The 20,068-nt window shown below is 41.2% G+C and overlaps 1 protein-coding gene across 5 annotated transcripts in view; it reads right to left on the reverse strand.

Moving 5' to 3' along the window:
• The window catches only part of BMP2K (BMP2 inducible kinase), a 43,566-nt gene that overhangs the window by 13,523 nt on the left and 9,975 nt on the right, over positions 1 to 20,068 (reverse strand). For 4 of the 5 annotated variants that reach the window (XM_051794437.1, XM_051794434.1, XM_051794438.1 and 1 more), the window contains exons 2-14: positions 10,878 to 10,996; positions 10,433 to 10,538; positions 9,303 to 9,445; positions 8,849 to 8,970; positions 8,083 to 8,164; positions 7,325 to 7,457; positions 6,869 to 6,972; positions 5,361 to 5,440; positions 4,312 to 4,472; positions 2,803 to 2,981; positions 2,101 to 2,196; positions 1,254 to 1,432; positions 695 to 852 (exon numbers count right to left, since the gene is read on the reverse strand). In XM_051794437.1, coding sequence (XP_051650397.1) covers positions 695 to 852; positions 1,254 to 1,432; positions 2,101 to 2,196; positions 2,803 to 2,981; positions 4,312 to 4,472; positions 5,361 to 5,440; positions 6,869 to 6,972; positions 7,325 to 7,457; positions 8,083 to 8,164; positions 8,849 to 8,970; positions 9,303 to 9,445; positions 10,433 to 10,538; positions 10,878 to 10,996 — 1,662 coding nt within the window. Of the gene's footprint in view, positions 1 to 694; positions 853 to 1,253; positions 1,433 to 2,100; positions 2,197 to 2,802; positions 2,982 to 4,311; positions 4,473 to 5,360; positions 5,441 to 6,868; positions 6,973 to 7,324; positions 7,458 to 8,082; positions 8,165 to 8,848; positions 8,971 to 9,302; positions 9,446 to 10,432; positions 10,539 to 10,877; positions 10,997 to 11,932; positions 13,057 to 20,068 lie in introns of those variants that run through there. The other variant, XM_051794436.1, reaches the window with a different exon arrangement.

Below are 20,068 nucleotides of genomic sequence, written 5' to 3' on the forward strand. Positions count from 1 at the left end.
CTGTTTTTTGATATTGTCACATCTTCTAAGTCCCACTGATAAATCTGATCTCAACAAAATCAGTTATAGGAAGAGCATCTAAAAAGCATGTGTTAAGCCATTAAGAAGAGGAAGTAATTCCAAGTAAAAACCATGGAGATAACTGACTTCAAGAGGAAAAAGTTTATTCAACTATTGCCATATCAGAACAATAAAGCAGCCCTTACATTTAGCCACTCATCAGAAAGGACATTACAAAACATTAACATAATGTAATAGATCAATTTTCTTTCAGGCATTTTCAAAGGACATATCAGACCCACACAATCTTCTGCTCTGGTGTGCAAGAAAAAAGCTGGAAAGGAATAAAGCAAGCAGCCAAACTTCTGTTCCCATCTGACAACAAAGCTCTGCTGTTGAGAGCCTCTTGACAGTGAAGGTGACACAAGCAGCAGCATTGAAGAGCTACAACAGTACCATTTCTGCAGTAACTGAGCCAGTAACTACCAGTTTGAGACGGCGAGTTCCTATTGCACACATTTTCAGAAAGGAAAAGCAAGGGAAGAAGACAGGCCCAACTGTGCCCTCAAATGCTCAGAAAGAACGTTCTGTACGCAGCCCGCACGGCCCTTGGACAGGCAGGTGTTGGAACTGCTGAGCAACTACAGAGCCCTCATTTACTGGGAAGCAAAGTAAGCCTTCAAGCGTCCCTTACTTGATCTCAGCAGGTCAAACTCTCTGTCCAGCAGCTCCTCCTCTGTCAACTTGGAAAAATTGTCCTCTCCAAATGGGTTCCAGCCTGACATGTCAGGCGGGTTATTGATGCTCTGCTTTGGGTAACCAGCAATTGCTTCAGCATCAGGTATACCTGACCTGTAAAGTCAGTTCAAGGAAGCAAAGAAAGAAACATGCACAGGATTATTTATCAGGGTCAAAATCTGAGACACGCTTCATTATACCCAAACACTACACAGAAGGAACACATATCCATTAACAGTTCATCCCAAAAGCATCTGAAAGCTACCTTAGAGGGAAATCTAGTAAGAACCTATATAAACATATAACCTAGTTCATAACATCAGTGAAACTGGACAAATATGGGTTTTTCTTTATTTTTAAAATCAGAAAGGAACGGGGGTTTTATTCCACACACTGTTCTTCATAAGAATTCACAGGAAAGTCATTATTTATTACCCTTTATTAAGCAGTGCTAATCACAGTTAGTAATATAAGCCACAAGAAACCCCTGAGCATACCTCAGCCAGAACACTCACCTGCTTGTAGGATGGGGAGGATCTGCCAGTGTTCCAGCATGCACTGGGAGTGAGCCAGGGTAGGAGATTAAGGCTGGTGCAAAGTCTTGTGGAGAGGTGATGTATTCAGGGGACTGTGCCTGCTGTGACCGCTGCTGGGCCAGCATCTGCTGCTGCAGGAGAGCCTGCTGATACTGCACCTGGGGGCACCAGGGTTGTGTTAGCAACACACACATGGGCCGGGTCCATCTCTTCTGCCCACTCACAGTACTGGACTTGCAGCCAAACAACCACCCACCATCCCACTCCAGAACACACGGGTGCAAAGGAACTGCTCCAGTCAGTAATACTGGGCCTCTTTTCCAGCCTATTACCACTTAGCTTTTTTAAATTACTGCAACCTAAGTATATGCTACTGCACAGCACAGCATACCCAACTCTTAATTAGTAATCATAATTTCAGGACAATTTCTCCTGATTTTAAAAAAAAAGAGGATATGCCAGTTAGCTCCTCTTGCTCTTCAGTTAAGAATTTCATATCACTGTGTCATCTGTCACTTAGTAGTATAATGTAATTGTTGCTGTGGTCACTACTGCAAACCTTAAGCACCAATTGTTTCAAATTAGCGTATACCTACTTATAAAATTAGAAAGATATCCCATCCAATTAATACACAACTGCAACTCCAGATTAGTTTGGGTAAATTCCCCCAACTGAATACCATTTCGGATCCCCATCTTCACACTATTTACCACATCCACACCTCATTATAACTACTCACACCCTTCTCTCACTTCATCTGCACAACAGACTTACAAACACAGCCCACATTTTCAGATTGTACCCTCTGTTCCACTCATGACATACCATGGCAGGATACTGCGACTGGGCAGGCTGCTGCTGGTACACAGACTGCAGCAACAGCTGCTGCTGGACCATCTGCTGATGCACTGCTTGCTGATACTGGAGTTGAGAAGGAAAAAACAGCTTTGAGAAGTCATGATTCCCCTTCAGAAATAGCCAGATATTCAAAGAAGCATCAATTAAAAATATCACTTTTGACTCCACAGCATTTTTCAGTTTAGATACCACATAACCAAGAACCAGCTTGCAATTCAATCACTGCATTTTAATCATTCTGTTTAGAGGCTTTTTCCTTCCCACCTCCCCACTTTTAACAAAAAATGACACTACATATTCAGCACTGGTCCACGTACAACCACCTTCTGCAAGCACGGCACAGTCACCTAGGTAACTCCTAATATTTATCCCAAGCACCCTTACACATAGATAAAGCCTTCATTTCAGCCACACGGTGGCGATGCAAAGCAAGCTGGGATTCAGGGTCAAACTGCAGAAACAAAACTGCATAAAGCAAGCAACTTCCTAGGATGAGCATTACAGGGCCTACGAAGGGCCAAAGCTAAGGTACAAAGGGACAGGAGCTCTTTTAGCAGGAAAAACCACAGTCAGCAACAGCAGAAATGCTTAAGCAGCACATGATCCCAAGTGCATTACACCAGTAAGCGTAAGGTGTGTGTCAGACACGCCCAACAGATGTGACTGTACCTGCTGAATGTAAGTGTCCTGCACGGTGGGCTGGTGCTGCTGGTGGTGCAGGTGGTGCAGCTGCTGCAGCCTCCAGTCTCCCTGCTGCAGCTGCTGCAGGACCCTGTGCTGCTGCGGCCCGTGCGGGGTGGTCCCTTGGCACTGAGAGAGCTCTTGGCCGTTCCCGGGGCGCGTGGTTCCTGCGACAGTCACACAACACTACTGACATCCCCACCCCACAGCTCCAGCCACAGCTCTCCCTGGCAGCTACCTCTGCACTCAACACTTCAGGGTGACACAGTCCATGAGCTTCCCTTCCCACCCTGACAACTAGGACAGCTGTTAGATGCCAAATTCGCTTCTCCAAAAATACTTCCAGGCCTGCAAATGAACCATTTCTACTTAGAAGATACCGGAAGCTTCCTCTGGTCTCACAGCAGCAAGCTCGGTTCCAGACTTCTGCTTTACTAACACTCAAGTTACACACTGTAGTACCTCAAACCCTTACCCTCAAAGTGTACAGCTTTGTATGTATACAAAACAACACATTTTTTTCTTTAAGGGAACTACTGGTTCACCTGTCATGCTCTATTAAACCGAACACCTGACTGCTTTGGCCATTCAATTGTTTTTGCAGCCACTTAAGTAAACAGTTGCCAACATAAATCAATCTCCTGCATGCTGTTTATATTCTCAAGTGCCCAGGAATGATCCATTCCTTGTCAGAACAGGAAAAGTCTTCCAAGTTGGATGCTACTTACATCCCATCTAGAAAAAATTGTTCACACTGGGACACAAACATTCTCAGTGACCTTTTCATACTTTCTCAATACCAGCCCTGAAGCCACTCTTCCTGTACTGTAATAGACACATAACAGCACCACGTGCAACTTTAAAGTGTTCAAGATAAAAATGATACCTATTTAAGTGAGTATTTATCAGAGCCATAACCCTTCTGGAATGAGAAAAAAGAATTCATAAAGGATTTCTTCAAAACCCATTTCACTCAGTTGTGTCTCCCCCAGTGACTCCCCTCTATTGCACTCAGTGGAATGTGAAATCAATCTGTCAGTCCTTAGAGAAGTGATATTTTTACACGGTTCCAGCCTACAAATACCACCAACATACTGTTGATATCTCATGACTTATTGAGGCATAGGAGAATATTTTTTCTACTACAACAAAAGCAGTTTGTTAGAGAAGAGTTTCATACTTTTTGTGAATTAATTTCAAGTTAAAAGTGACCCTGAACTCTCAGTGAGAAAGTTCATTAAACACCAGGGGTAAGCATAATGAAAACACACCTTTGCTTCTCAATAATGTGGATTTAGTTTTTGTGCCACCTGGCCAAACTTCCAACTCACATATTTCAAAAGTCTTTTGGAAAGGATGAAGATTTGATTTCTGGTATATAAGGAAAGGTAGATGAATTTGAGTTTTAAAGGCTATCCCTATTAGATCAAGGAGACGAAGAAACGTGAGATTCATTCTTCATATATTTTGGTCCATCCTTTAACTTCCTCAAGTTACCTTTTTGCCCACGATTACCAAATTCCCCAGGAACTTGTACTTTGACAGGAGTTGCTGAGCTCTGGATTGCCAGCACGCTGGAAGTGGCAGTGCTTGAATTGGCCTTTGGTCTTTGCCGTGGTGCAATTGAGGTTTCTGTTGGTCCAACAGTATCTGTTAACCTGAAAGGGAAAATTGCCCCATGTAAGATACTTCATAGAAAGACAACTATTTCTTCTTCAAATTAGACACAGTACATCTCTTAATAGCTCAATCATGTCTTAACCATGAGCTACTCTACTTCTACATTGCACTTCAGTACCTTAAGTTTGCTTCCTAAAACTCTACCCACCACCCCTGGCAGTCTAGGATATGACTAACACAGAATATCATTAAGAAGGAGCCATGCAGCAGCCTTTTTCCCAAGGAGATCATGACACTAGATGGTATCTCCCTGAATAATCTCCTCTCAGTTCCCAGCAGTGAGTGGGAGTCAAGTCCTGACTAGAAACATGTTGACTGTTCATACAGACAGGAAATAAGATAAAGGAAAATCTCATCTCTTAACTCGTTTCTACTTCTACTCATTTCTTGTGTTTTCATTTCTATTTTTTGTAAATTGAACTAACAACTTCCATTAACAAGGAATAAAAGGGTAAAGGAATCATTAAGCACACACTATACCATAGCAGAAATCAAAAGCATCAATAGGAAGTCCCAATGTTATAGGTTTGTTTTCAATAACAAGGACAAAAGGGACTACTTTGGTATAAAATTGGAACTTCTGGAAAAACCCACAAAATAACCAGAAGCAAAACCCAACAAAATCCATTTACTTTCATTAACCAGGCTCTCAGTTTTTCCTCCCAGGATTCTCAATATAATGAAAAAAGCAAAGGAGTGGAATTCAAAGGGAGACTTGAAGCTCTTACAATTACAGTTTACCTAATGACTTCTACTAAAGTAATATTTCATTTATTAACAAGCATTTGCAAACAGGTTGCAGACCAACATGTAGTTTAACAATCTTTGCAAAAAAAAAAAAAAAAAAAAAAGTCACATCTTCTCACCTTGCTTTTATTTGGCTTTTTCTAGCAGCTGCCTCACTAGCTGTCATGGGTTCAGGGAGAGTTGAAGGGACAGGAGAACTCTTGGGAAAAACAAATTTAAATAAATTAAAAAAAATGAAATCCTGAAACAAAAAAATCATTACATATGGAAGGAATACTAGGGTTTAAGACTTTCATGTTACAAGCTTCCTGCTCAACTCACAGCTGTAGATTAAACAAGTTTTAATTTAACAGTATCTCTACACTCTCTCATCCATTGCAGAAATAAAACCAGAACGTGACTGGTCTGTTTTGTCAACTACTTCACTACATTTACACACTAACAACTATCAACAATAAATTGCAACAGTTTCTTCAGACATTTTCACGTGACTGCACAGAGCAGACTTACTTCAGCCTCAAGCTGAAGAACTAAATTCCAAGCCCAATCTTTGGAGGAAACTGTTTTTAGCCCACTTAGCTCTTTCACTGCAATGCAAATTCCAGAAAACCATTCAGCATCCAAGCTTCCCTGGGCATTTAACTTACCCCCTTCTCAAATACATTCCTGAGTGAATCACCTAAACCATATTTTACCAAGGAAAATGGCAATTTTGGGGGAGAGAGTACAAAGATCATCTCTAATGACAAATGCATGTACAGCATGCAAACCTAAAAAATCTAGTCACAAATAGTAGAGACAGTTACTTGTCAAGTACTTCAAGATTTCCTTCTTATTTTTTAACATGTGTATCCAAAAGGCAACATTCACACTTACTGAATACCTCCTTCTACAAGGATAAAGGAAGTCAAAGGGATCTCAGGAAGTTCACTTGTCTGCCCCTGAAGGCAGAGTGCACTATAATTGACTGTTGCAAACTCAAAATTTGAGATGGATTTTTCCTGATGCTTCTCTTGAGAACCACTTTATAATAATCAACATTAGTGATGTGCCTTCAAATTCCATCACAGAGTAATTACATTTGTGAAGGAGGTGACTTATCAGACAAAGTTCACATTTGTCAAGGTCCAACTCCCATGGAAAGCAAGGGCAGGAATATAGGCTAACTCAGGCACTGCTCTATTTGCCTTCAGTTCACTGGGGTCCTTCCAAGGGACTAACACATTTGCTAAGGATGATTGAGAAAAAGGAGTTGCCCAAAGCAAACAAATGCTCTTGACACTACAGTTACAACATGAAACCCTCTGTTGTCAACAAGTTTAAGTGGTGTAGTATATTTCATACTCATTGTATTAAAGGAAGAGATTACTAATGACTAAAAGTCATTTGCATGATGCAGTATCAATAGAGTCCATGAAGCTACCCTGTCAAAATTAAGAACATGTTTTGTTCAGAGCTCATACTGCGTGTACACAACAACAGCTTCAAGTCTTCTCTACTATGTTTTACATTTAGAAATCAGGTTTATGATTAAACTGAAGTGATCTCTCAGCAATCTGACAGACTTTTCTCAATGCTACCTACATAATACACTGAAAATACTGAAAAAATTAAAAAGACTACTTACATTAATATTAGACACGGGACAATCCTTTTTGGCAATTTTAAAGGCAAAGTAAGACACTTGAAAAATATCAGGTCTCTTCTCTTGGTCTGGTTCAAGCATATATCCTGTAAAATTGGTAAGACCATCCATTAAATGTCACATCAGCTGCCCAGGAGAAAGACTTGCTCATACTCATTCCCCTGGCTCCCTTTCAGAGTCATTTCAAGGAGTTTGCTCCAGGCTTCTGAAATCCCTCTGCAGGCAGCCCCTCAGCTCTGTGCCCTGGGGCACAGTCCTCCGTGGAACAAGAGGACAAGCAAGGCTCCCTTCCAAGGCCAGTGCAGGTCACAGCCAGGAGTGACCGCCACTGCTCCCTCAGACTGCACCTCCCACCACAGTCACTCCCCTCCATGAGCAGGACCTGAGTTTCCCTGGCTCCAGGAGATGAAGGCACTGCTGTGCTGCCCACACACTTACTGATCAAACAGTGCACGCTGTGGGAGTACCGTGAGCTGTCCGGGATGGTAAAGCTGCCGTCACAAATAGCAACTTGGCTTTCTCCAAAGGGAAGGGAAAAGAAACAGAGTTTATACAGCAAGCAGCCAAGTGCCTGTAAAAGACAAACACGGGCACTGTGAAGGGATGAGAGCAAGCCTTTTACACAAGAGAGCAGCACCAATGAGACACAAACTTCATCCTGGCTACAGCTGCTGCTTACATGTTGTGTAGAGCCCGCGCTATTGAACAGTTCACGTGACAAGCTGATATATCAAGCAGTAACACAACTTGCTTTTCCACTCACTCCTATATAGATAGCAAACTACAAAACCAGGGCATACCAAGAGCTGCATTCTCAGTGTCACATCACCTGGAGATACCCCACTAGCCTTTGCACTCAGTTTATTTTCTTCACTGCACAGCACCTAATAAAAAGACCTTTCTTGATCATGCTGCCAACAGGTTTCCACAAGAAATCTCTGGGGACTATCAAGCAGCAACTAGGGCTGACAAAAAAAGAAAAACTCTAAATCACGTTCCCCTTCCTTCTAAATAAAAATCAAATGTGGCACTCATTTTACTTACCAAAGAGTTAACTATCCAAGATCTCTACTATATTCTGTGCTCTTTAGCTGCATCATGTGTTTTATTTTCCAAGAACTAATTTTTCAGTCAGTCAATGCTGCTTTTAATTGCCTCTCATGAATTAGTTCCATACTACATGATTTTTTGCTTACCCAGATATCTGCCTTGGTAGTAATTGGCTTTCCTCCATACAGATTGATCATTTCAGGAGCTCTGTATGACAGTGTTGTGTACCTAGCGATGTAAAATAAAGAGAGGACATGGCTGAAGACTGCCTCAGAACTGCAAGCATGTTTCCCCCTATCTGCCACATACACACCAATCACACACAAGTTTCAGATACATGCCTGGAACTGTCTCACATAATCCGAGTCATTTACTGCATTTGCAGCATCACAAAGAATATTCAAAGTAGCAAGATGTAATGAAGAATAAGTAATAGGTCAGCTAAAATTTGCCTTTACTGTTATTTCCCCAGAAGTGTACACTTTTCCAAAAGTCACTGTGCATAAGCAGCCAGTCATCTGGAAGGTGTGATTCAAAGGTCCTACAAGAGCTTTCCTAACACATACCGGAGCATACAGAATGCAGACTTCAAAAAAAACTAACATCTCAAAACAACTGCTCAAGTGGTAGTTCAAATACTCCAGAGCTGGAAAAAACCTCCACCATTTTTTGAACTTGAGAAGGAGCAGCTTGTATTTACTCCTCTGCAGTAGTTAGCCAAAAGGGCAAAACAATACTAATACACGATTTCAAGAGTGTGTGTTCCACTCTTTTACCCTATTTATGCCAAAATTAATTCAAGATCAATCATTAAGTTCAATTCATATTAATGGTACATGCACACCACACAACAATACATGGGGTTTCCCAGCAGAGTCATCGCTTATGATAGGTCACCTAAAGTAAACTTACTTTTTAATTTCTTCTTCAACCATATTAACACCATCTTTCTGCGGATGCAGGTATTTGTTGGTGGCACTGCCGAAGTCACAGAGAACGTAGTTCCCGCTATCGTTTAACAGTAGATTTTCCACCTTGAAAGGAAATCAATACACAGAAAAATTATGTTAAAATACCACCACTAATTTCCAGGTGTTACTATATGTTCTCACACAAACAGGAAGTTTTCAGAAAAATCAATTGATAGACTTAGTTTTAGCATCAAAAACTTATTTTAGTGTCTCTGTTTACAGCCTCTGTAGTCTCTCTGTTTCAAGTCTGGTTTAGTCTCTCTGTTTACAGCTCCATCCATAGCAAGTTCCTAACCAGTAGTCAGTCTTAAGTATTGAAATACCTTCTATATCCTCAATGCATTTCAAGTAGATGATTGATTTTAACCCAGATTCCCTTTTCATGGCATTCATACCTTCAGATCCCGGTGAACTATGGGCGTTTTACACTGATGCAACTGAGCAACAGCTTCACAGGTGTCACAAAATATCCTCATGACTTCTGACTCTGTGAAACCCGTCTGTAGACGCTGGTTCATCTGGTTCACAACTTGTCCAGCTAAAGAAACCACAAGAGAAATTTCTTTCAAGTAATTCCTATCAGGTACAGAAGACTTATATGCACCAAGTCCACGAATGAGATGCAAGGAAGCTTTCCCGTCACTGTATTCAAACAAAAGAAACCTGGTTTTCCAAATGGCTTGTTATGGTACAGATTGCACAAGCCATAATAATTACCATTTCTACTGCAAATATAATGCACACACACCTCATCTCAAAGTATTCAAGCACTACAGACCACAGGATGGCTTTTCTTCCTAAGCTCTAAGTATTCACTTTGTACTTGCAGCACTTGTTCCAGTATCTTCAGCTATTTCAGTTAAACACTGTCTCATATTATGTCCAATCACCCTAAACTTTAGACAAACTTCACAAGTTAAACTCAATGGCAAGTTCATTCCTTATGAACTTAGAACTTAGTGCATACGTGAGGGGGGCAGTGGGGATCCAAAAACTACTTGTTTTTACATATTGTTTGAAAGAAGGTTACATTATAAGGTGGGAGACCACAGGACTATTTTCTTTTAGCTGGTATTATCAACACTCACTATGCTATGCTCATTTATAACAAGTCACCTGGCAGGTAAGAGTCAAGTATCTTCAATGTTATCATCTAACCCAAAAACAACAAAGCAAGAAGAGTGGTGACAAGTTTGGCAATCCTTCCCATAGAATATGTTCCAACTACCTGTTGATTAGCACGGACAGCAGAACACGCACCAATTTCCCTTCATACTTAGAGAATTAATTTCCCCATTCCTAATCATACTCAGTCACAGAGGCAAGTGAAACTCACTTTTACCTTTTCCTCAGAGCTCAGCAGCTCAGTGCCAACAGGAGAGTGTCACAAACTAGTGGGATTCCAGACATGAGATATCTATGTTCACCTCTTACATGAACTGGTTTAACAGTTCTAAGTAAACTCCCAGGTGATCCCACAAACATCTTCCCTGCCTTTTCTCTGAAAACTCAGGAGCTCTCTTACCTCGGCAGTATTCCATGAGGATGAGCACCTCCCAAACATTATCACTTATCGAGTTGATAGCACAGTCCAAATAGGTCACAATGTTCTTGTGCCCAGATAACTCTTTCTGAAAAAGAGAATGCAAATTACACTTCGTTACCAGAAAAAATTAAAAGAGGAAGAATTTCAATTGCCACTGCAGCAGTGGATGAAAGTTCTTTTGCTTGGGAACCAGATGTACTGACCAAACTGACTGTGATGCCAGATACATTTTTAATAATTGCTTCAGAAGTTAATGACACACCAACCCTAAACACAGCATTACTTTCTGAAAGTAACAGTGCAAAATCAGAATCATAAGGTCAAAACAAACCAGGATCTAGAAATAACTATCAATGCAGAGGCATTAGGTGTGTGTATACCACATATTGATTCATTCTGCAGTTACAAGTAATGGCCTTCTTACCATAATTGTGATTTCTCTCTTGCATATGTTGAGATCTGGCACATTGTTAACACACATCCGTTTCAGTGCACAGCGTATCCCACTGTGGGTGCGGACCAGGAACACCGTGGAGAAGCCACCTGGAAAACGTAAGTGTGCAAACAAATGAAGCTACTGGAGTTGGTAATTTCTGCAGTCAACACGACTACATGCTAAGGAATGAGTAAGAAAGACTGTGTCAGTCATTAAGTGACGAGTGACAAACACTTGAAAAAGTTAAAGATTTGCTACCACACTCCATTAATCTAAAGTCAAGTCTTCTTGACAAAAAACATAAGGATTTTATTATTTTCTCAAAATATTACATGAAAATATTTTCTCAATATTAAATGAAAATCACCTGAAAAGCATTTTCACATTCAAACCAATTTATAAAGCCCAGTGCAAACTATGTATACAGCTATTAACCCTGAAGTACTTAGAGTCATCCAAAAACTTGAACCAAGTGAAGGTATTCTCCAGATATTCCAAATTTCTAAATCCCCCAATACTCGATAAGGGTTAATACTAATTCCCTAAATCTACATTTTAAAACATAAAAAGTAAAATATTAAAACAAGATAAAGTCTTGAGAGATGCTGAAGAAGTCAAGCAACTTTCCAGGTTTGCCTCAAGAGCCCCCCTGCACTCCCAGACGGTGCAAGCAGTCAGCTCTAAAACAAGTGTTTCTATTTAAACCACACTAAACACACCGAGTACCATTCAGCATCTTCTCACAACCAGTCTCACCAGGAATGTTTAGTCCAGCTGTGGCATAAACTGCAAGCCAGAAATTGAGCCCACCTTCCAGCTTCCCAGTGTGAGGGGATTTTATCCTCTTCGCTGGTAGAGAAGAATTACTGAGGTAGGAATTATACCCACAAGCCAAGTGAAACAGCCTACACAGCAAGTACTGCCAAATGCTTCGGCAAACCCAAGGGAAAAATCAACACTCCCCTTTCTTTTCTGTCTTCTGTTAGTCCTGCCTACCGCTCAAGGCCTCAAGGAGGTGACGCTGGCATCGCCTCAAGGCTCACCTGCACAGCTTTCCCACAGTTTTAGGAAATCCACCTCAGAGAAGAGCTCACAAAAATCCATGCCTTCCTTAGGTGACTGCTGTCCGATCGTATGCCAACTACACCGTGGGAACGTTCAGCCAGGGCAGCAGCTCAGGTACAGAGTCAGGACAGAAATATGTAAATTAGAGCGATTAACTCCTGTGATAATCAGGCAGCCAATTGAAATGCACGGGTTTCATGTCTCCTGATAGCATCTGCAAGCAGCGTTTATGAACTATAATGCACCTCATTTAATGCAAGTCTCACCAGCTTGAGCAAACAAGCACATAATCACTTCCACTCAAGAAGTTAAGCTCTATTAAGAAATTTCCCTTGAAGATTAAATATTTATTATTTTAAAACTTAATTCCTCATTTAGTCAAATGTGATGCTATGCTGTCAAAACAGAATTACTGCCAATTTTAGTACAACAGCCCTAGGGCCCTCCCAAAAATTTCACAGGACACACACTCTTATTTGCTCAAGCTCTAATGCTGAACTCCAGCTGGGGATGAAATGATCCAGAAGGGCTCTCTAACACCAGCATGGGGAATCATGTCAGAGTGACGTGCAGACCTTCTTTACTGGAAGAGGTTTTGAACTATTCTCGCAATAAAAGTACTTCCTTTTAAGCACCTATATTTGACCAAAACCATAAAGCAGTACTCGGGTAACACACAAGAGTCACAACAATAAAATAACAATCACTTCCTGGCTTTTTAACCAATTTTTACAGCCTTAAAATTCTCTCTGACTAGCAGAAGGACAAGAAGGAAAAGCCAAGTCTCAAGTTCCCCTGACAACAGTTCTGCCGTAACCTGAAGCAGACACGACTGCGTAAGAACCATCAATACAACGCAGTGAAAAGCCCCTAAATCCTCAGCCAAGTGCTGCTCTCGCCATTAGGTGGCAATATCAGCCAAGACTTGAGTGCTGGGGAGCCGTAAAAGAGGACCTGGTCCTGGTTTTGGCCAGAAGACCTGTGACCTTGAACGGTTTTCCATCAGTAAATATCAACACCATAAAAACTCTTTCCTCAAAGGGCCAAGTGGCACAACTCTGAACCAAAAGTCACTCAGTGAACTTGATCTCAATCCAAGAATTCTCACCGTTCCCCTTCCCATTCTCTCCCCCATCCCACTGAGCTGCCTGGGCCTCAGTGGCCATCTGGGTTTAGAACACAAAAGGCTCGTAGGAGCTTCATCTCTTTCAGTCCTTTATTTCCATCAAACTCATCTGAGCACAAAATCCTCAAAAGTTACACAGGACAGTCACATTGCACTTTTCTCTGAAATATCTGCTAAAAAGCAAATATATATATATACAAAAATATATATATTAAAAAAATAAATATATATATAAAATAGCATCTAAAGTTATATAAGCCAGTAGATACCTAGCAGAATTAAAAACTCTTTACAAAGCTCACACTTCTTTCTTAACTTTTCCCCTTGAACTGTCATTTCTGTCAACTTAACTATTCCCTTTTGGGATCTTATTATCAACTAAATGGCAGTGTTTTGCCTTTCTTTCCTGGGTTGGGTTTTGTTTGTTTGTTTTTAATGAAATTCTACATCAGCCACACTTGTCTGTTTTTTCCCTTTGCGTATTTAAGGTCAACCTTGACTAATTTCACAGGCCTCAACATTCGATTTACACTTCATCATGTCACATTCCTGAAACTCCAACCAGGAAACAGTGTAGCTGTCCAAATTCCAACTACCCCATTTGCTTACTCAGGTAGAACAAAATAAGGCTGAAAAATCTTCCAGCACCTTTACCATCTTTCAGACTGCTGAGAGCCATTTTGTGGAGACAGTCTAGAATAATATCAACAAACACTCTGGATAAAGTTATGCATTATTTTAGATATACAGACAATTAACTTCTTTTTTAAATAATTAAAAAAAAATAGAAGTACCAAATGCTGTTCCTCTAAGTAGTGCATCCCTTGGTTATTTATTCTGACAAGTAGTGAATCCCTGGTTATATATTTATTCATTTATTATATTTATATATATAAATTCCAGTGTATTCATCTGTGTTCTGAATCCACTTCTGCCTTGAGCTATATTTTCACTGCTAACTTACTCTGCATCACTTGATGCCTGGACCATGTGTACATGTCTCCTCCCTGTTAATTCCAGAACCAGATTTTCCAAGATCAGGCTGACCCGCAGCCAGAGCCACCCCACTCCAGAGATGACCCACCTCCAGAACTGCACAGCCTCCCAAGCACTGTAGTTTGCAAGCCGAATGCACTGGAGTGAATCACTTTATGGGCTACAAATCCACCCAAAATACAAAATAAGACCAGCTGGAGCATGAATGCCCTTCAAATAGGCCTCCCAGCAACTAGAAGAAATAAAACCTTCCTTCAAGTCCATAATGAAAGAATCCTCAAAACCTCAAAAAGTGTTTCTAGTGCATGCTCTTTGCCGGGAAACAAAGGGAACTCTGACCTCTATAGCTTTATGAGGTACTCAAGACACAAAAGAAGCCTGTGTCCATAGCACAGGACACCTAAGAAGAAACTCCAAAAAGGACTAGAACCCATGCCAAGAGCTGCTTCTTGCAGCTCAGTTTTGATCACATCTTCGTGCCATATATGACAAACACAGGCATTCCTGGCTCTCAGATTCCTTCTGTGATCCCCACACACTGCTAGGATGCCACCACCACCCCCCCAGCTGCTCAACTTCTCTTGTGGTGCACTGCTACGCTGCCTGTAACTCTGCATGTTCATTGACATCCACTGGGATAACCTCAGGGCACTTGTACTAACCCCCCAAGCCTCCCTCCTCCCCACACAGACAGCAGTCCTTCCCCCAGAGGCACTGCCTTCTCTCACTCAGTACACCGCGCTGCAGGCACGTTTATGAGCGCTACACTAAAAGCAGACACAAAAAATATCTGACTTTTTTGTAGGTAACACTATTTAATTCTTGAAGCTATAAAGATTTTTATATAATTTGTGAGAGCAAAACCTTTAAAAGCACACGGAATTCAGCCACTTGATTTTTTTATCAGCCTTGGTCATAAACACACCTGAGACACAGCTTCATCCAGAAGAGCAGTTGACAGATGTTGCCTCTAAGCTTGCACTCTCAGCATTCCCAAAACCAAGGCAGAAATAGCTCCCTACTTCTAAAATAATGCATTTCTACAGACACATTTGGGAGTTGAATATTTCTCCACTTTCTTTCAAGTGTGCAGACAATGCATTCCAAGGGACATACCACTGCTCCTTTTCCCACTGCCCACACAAATTCCCACCATGTAACAAGCTGACTATCAAGGCTAGTTTAGACAAGCAGCACTGTTTTCCTCAACTCAGTATCTGCTCCTTAGCAGTGCTGGAAAAACAGCAGCTGCAAATCACAACCCAGCAGGACAACACAGTGCAGCCCCAGCAGGCAGGTCTGCACCTCTGTGTTAACAGCACTGCTGCCCTGCCTCGAGCAGGCACTCCCACATATCAGTTCTCCTGGCTCCAGTTGCAGTCCCAAAGAGCTCTGACAGAAGCATCAGAGACCTGGGGCATCCACAGCACTTCAAGTTACTGAGTGAGCTGGGAAAGCTGAATTAAGGTCTGCTATAGATTTTGTGAAGCTTCCTTATTTAGTAACACCCATGCACCAGACTTGCCCAGAGGCCAAACTTGAGATGCTCAAGCTTTGGTCCAGTAAACAGCAAAAGGAACAGAGCTCCATGTCCTGCAGTACAGCACATTATACTCCTCACCCTACCTGCTTCTCAGGAGTATCCAGGTGACTTACTAGACATACTGGACTACTGCAGTGACAACACTGCTTCCGTGTCACCTTCTGCCTGACTGCCTCAGATATTCTGCTGTTAAGAAACAAAACCCACCAACTTCCTAATGCAGAGAAACTTGCTAACCATTTGAATTGAACACAGCTATTGAAACAGGCACACCTGCAATTCCTGCAGTATTCTAAGTTTAAGGAAAATGAAACCAAATTGACTGAATAGCTGATTTAATGCATGCTCTAGAACAAGGCAAGCATTTGATATGCCCTGGAAGGAATAAGTCTTATGCACCCAAGACAAAACATGCTATTTCTTAGGGTAGAACTGATCCCTTTACCACATACTCTGGTTAGAAAAATACAAAAAAACACTTCAAAATTTCAATTTTGAATCAAGCTGCCTGAGAATTAGTCACAACCACTGTACTACGTTCATGTATTATGCCATCACCTCCTCTTGCTGTTCACTGGGATAAAAATAGACTAACACCTTTACCTCTATAACTGTATGTAAGAGATGCTTGTATGTAACTAACACTTCCTTCCTGTCTATGAGGAAGGTAGCACAGAACACGACTAGCAGCTCACCAACAGTTCAGTTACATATCAGAATGTTAGCCTCCATTCACCTCCAGAAATCACACTGTAGCAGAGAACACTTGAGTATTAAACAGGTCTTACCTCAACAAACTGCAAGTAGGTAATCAGGGTAAAATTTGGCAACAAGTCACAATCCACCAGGCTTCATTCAAAGACATTCCTAAAGTTCTAGGGCTGTGCTATCATACAGACACTCACTACTGAATTATTAAAACCTGAAGCTAGATGTGACACAGTGAAGGGTACTGTACTTTTTGCAAACAAAAAGAATAAGAGCTTTCTGCTCACAACGCCTGTCTGAGTATTTCTGTTTGCAGACACTAATGCAGTCTGCTCCCAGCCTCAGTGCAGAGCAGCAAACACCTCAGCTCAACACAGACACCTTACACAGTTTAAAGACAGTACAGGTTGGGCATCTTCTACTTCAGTGCCCATGGCACCATCTTCCAGCCTGCAAACAACACTAAGTTCCAACAAAGTTAGGATCTCTGGGGTGATTTTTACTTTGGAGATGTACAGTCATGCAACCAACCCATGTATTTTCTTCCAATTCTTTCTGCCTTTGCAAATGCACCTCTTGCACATCCCAGTACATTTAAACAGATGTGCTTTCACTTCAATAGCATGTCAGCATTTTTAAAGAGAGTTTCCTCTGTACAGTCCTACAAAGTTCTGTTGAGTTTATCATCCACATTGCATTACTATCCTCATAATTATATCCCTAACTTGATTTTTAGCATGTCCCCAGCTGGCACAAAACAAGTTCTGCAATCAAAAAAATTTCAAGAAACAATCCACATTTCTGAAGTCAAGAAACACTTGTCAGGAGTGACAGCTGTTTGCAGGAGCAACCAAGATATTTCTCCAAGAGACAGAGCTTCATGTCACCAACACTTCCCTTTCCTAACACTAAGATTCAAAACCAAACACTAACATACACCAGAAACTTAACAACCAACCTGAACACTATTTTTTGTCAGGTCAAAACTCTGACTAAACATTTATATAAAGGGATTACGCTGTGTAATCTAGGCCAGAAGTGTTAATTCAATTCCATTTCACTGTGCCATTAAAGCTTTAGTCTCTCAAACTTCAGTCCACTGGACACATCAGGTTACTAAAGATGTAACCAAGGTGATGCCTTTAGGCAGGATGTGCTTCTTGCTCAACTTTTCATAAGAAAGCTTTTCAATCCATCCAAGACATTGGCAAGACACCTGCAATGAACATCCACTATCACAGTTCACAAAAAAAAAAAAACAAACCCAAAACCAACAAAACCAAACTACCCCCCAAAACAAAACAAAAAAACAACACCAACAACCAAAAAGCTAAAAAAATTTCAACAGCAGTTTTATCTTCAACATGTTTCCCCCCCTCTTCTGTGACTTTTTCCACCTAACTCAGCTCCCTCTGTTGTTTGGTCTGACCTGAAAAGAGGGAGTTGGGAAACCACAACAATGACATGATCTATGCATATAGGTTGGACAGAAACACGGAGTTCCCCATCCTACAACACTGAGGAGCGTGAATTCAGGTCACTTTAGAGATGGATTTCCAATGTCATTTCCTAAGTTACTTTTTCCTAACGCTTGATTTTTAACTCCAATATAATCAACAAATGTCAAAATCAAAATAAGTCACCAAATGGTTAAATCAGTGGGTACAGATATATTACACAGCTACTATGCAACCACCATGACTTCTTTGGAACTAAATTCCATTGTCATAGCACATAGTTACCAATCAGTTAGGAAAACAAACATCACACACTTATTTGCTATGTAGTTTGCTTTGCATGTTCCTTAAAATCACTGTTTTACTTGTGTTTAAATATGGTATCACAAAAACTCAAAGCAGAGCAAGTCAGAGAAGGCATCTCCAAGCTCACATGTGACTGATTGATCCACTGATTGTCCCAAAGCTGCCATGGCACAGAAACAAGGCACAGTACACAGTGTCCAGCTCCAGCCCAAGGGCTGGTTCCATGGCACCCTGGACAAGTGCCACCTCGGGCTGCAACACAAAGACAAGAGCCACCAGGCCATGCAGACAGACAAAGCCATTTCTAATGCCAGAACCATTTCAGACTAAGGCAGATGTCACAGGAAGATTCTCTGGTTTGCTATTTGTCTAAGGCATCTTGCATACACTGAATTAGTAAAATAAAACCCATCTCTTCACTGCTAGAAAGAGTCTACAGAGTCAAAACTCACACATTCTCACCTGAGTGTAGTCACCAGGGAATCCACTGACCACTTTTCATAAGTGAGTATGATCAGAACTGGACTGACTGGCAGGAATTAGTGTTAAGAACATTGAATATGAATAACTGAGGCAATGAGAAGAAGGATGTTCATTATCTCACCTATTCTGTAGCTATCTGCAAATACTTAAATCAAAGGAGTATGCCCAGATACAAACCTATCTGGCATAAGATCAACAGGGGGCCAACAGAATCTCAGAATCATAGAATCAGCCGGGTTGGAAAAGACTTCGGAGATCATCAAGTCCAACCCTCGATCCACTACCACCGCGGTTACTAGACTGTGGCACTAAGTGCCACATCCAGTCTCATCTGAAAAAGCTCCAAGGATGGAGAATCCACCACTTCCCTGGGCAGCCCATTGCAATGCCTGATTACCCTCTCTGTAAAGAATTTCCTAAATAAACTTTCTCAAGAGCACAGTATCTGAGATCCAACCTGCTTACACCAATAAAGAGAACTATAAACCATTTTAGGGAATAATACTTCCTTAGCATCTGCATGGGGGCAGGCAGTTCTTGAAGCTCTATCTATGCTGAACACATGGGAATACTTCAATTTGCACATAAAACATCTCTTAAGACTTCCACCCCAATTACCTTATGGTACTTTTATGCTTGGGATTCTAAACTTCACACTGTGACATTTGACAACTTAAAAAGACACACTGAAACTTCTAAACCATATAAGCAGCTTGGTCACTATGCTGCAGTGGCAAGAGCACTCTGAGTATCAGAGTCAAGATTATCAAAATCATTTAATACTTCTCGTACACCTACCGTGTTTCAAGGCAGAGCCAGTCAACAGCAAGAACTCAGAACAAGGCAGTTTTTCATTCTATGTACCAAGCTGCAGACTCATGTTTGCGAGTAAGTCTCCAAAACTTAAAATGCTAGAATCTAAACTCAAAGATGTCCTTCAACAAAAGGCTCCTCTTACAAATCCCGCTACAAAATTCCATATCAGTTTAACAGATGAGCAAGTCATATGAAAGACTTAAAATAGTGCATTTGATGGAAAAATAAAGAAAGCACAAAGCTGGGAGGATAATACTGTGGATTCACACCAAAATAGGAGGTACCTGAACACATCTACAAGCCCAAACCAAATCAGATGCAGCACACTACTTCCTTTTGAGTTGCTGTTTGGTTACATTGCTTTTAGAACTACCGTAACAATACAAACTTGCTTTTCTATCTTCAGAGTGCCTAAGAAACCTCTGGATAGCTCATTCTGGGACAAAATAATCCTCCTGCTGCCTCCACAAGTTCTCATGAAGTAAAGGCCAAGTGATAACCCATCTAAACTCACCTCAAGGTGAAGGTCTCAACTCTACAGACACAGACTGTGCTCCTGAGCTCTCGGGAGAGACAGAAGGGCTTTGCAGGATGCAGTTATTTCATTTGCTTTTTTCCAAACAGCTTGTTCTCCTGCACATCATGCACAAACCCAGAACTGATCCTCTGTCTAATGCTG

The sequence above is a fragment of the Manacus candei genome, unplaced genomic scaffold, assembly GCF_025592945.1.
Source record: "Manacus candei isolate 608988 ecotype Guabito, Panama unplaced genomic scaffold, ASM2559294v1 h1tg000039l, whole genome shotgun sequence".
Classification (NCBI taxonomy): Eukaryota; Metazoa; Chordata; class Aves; order Passeriformes; family Pipridae; genus Manacus; species Manacus candei.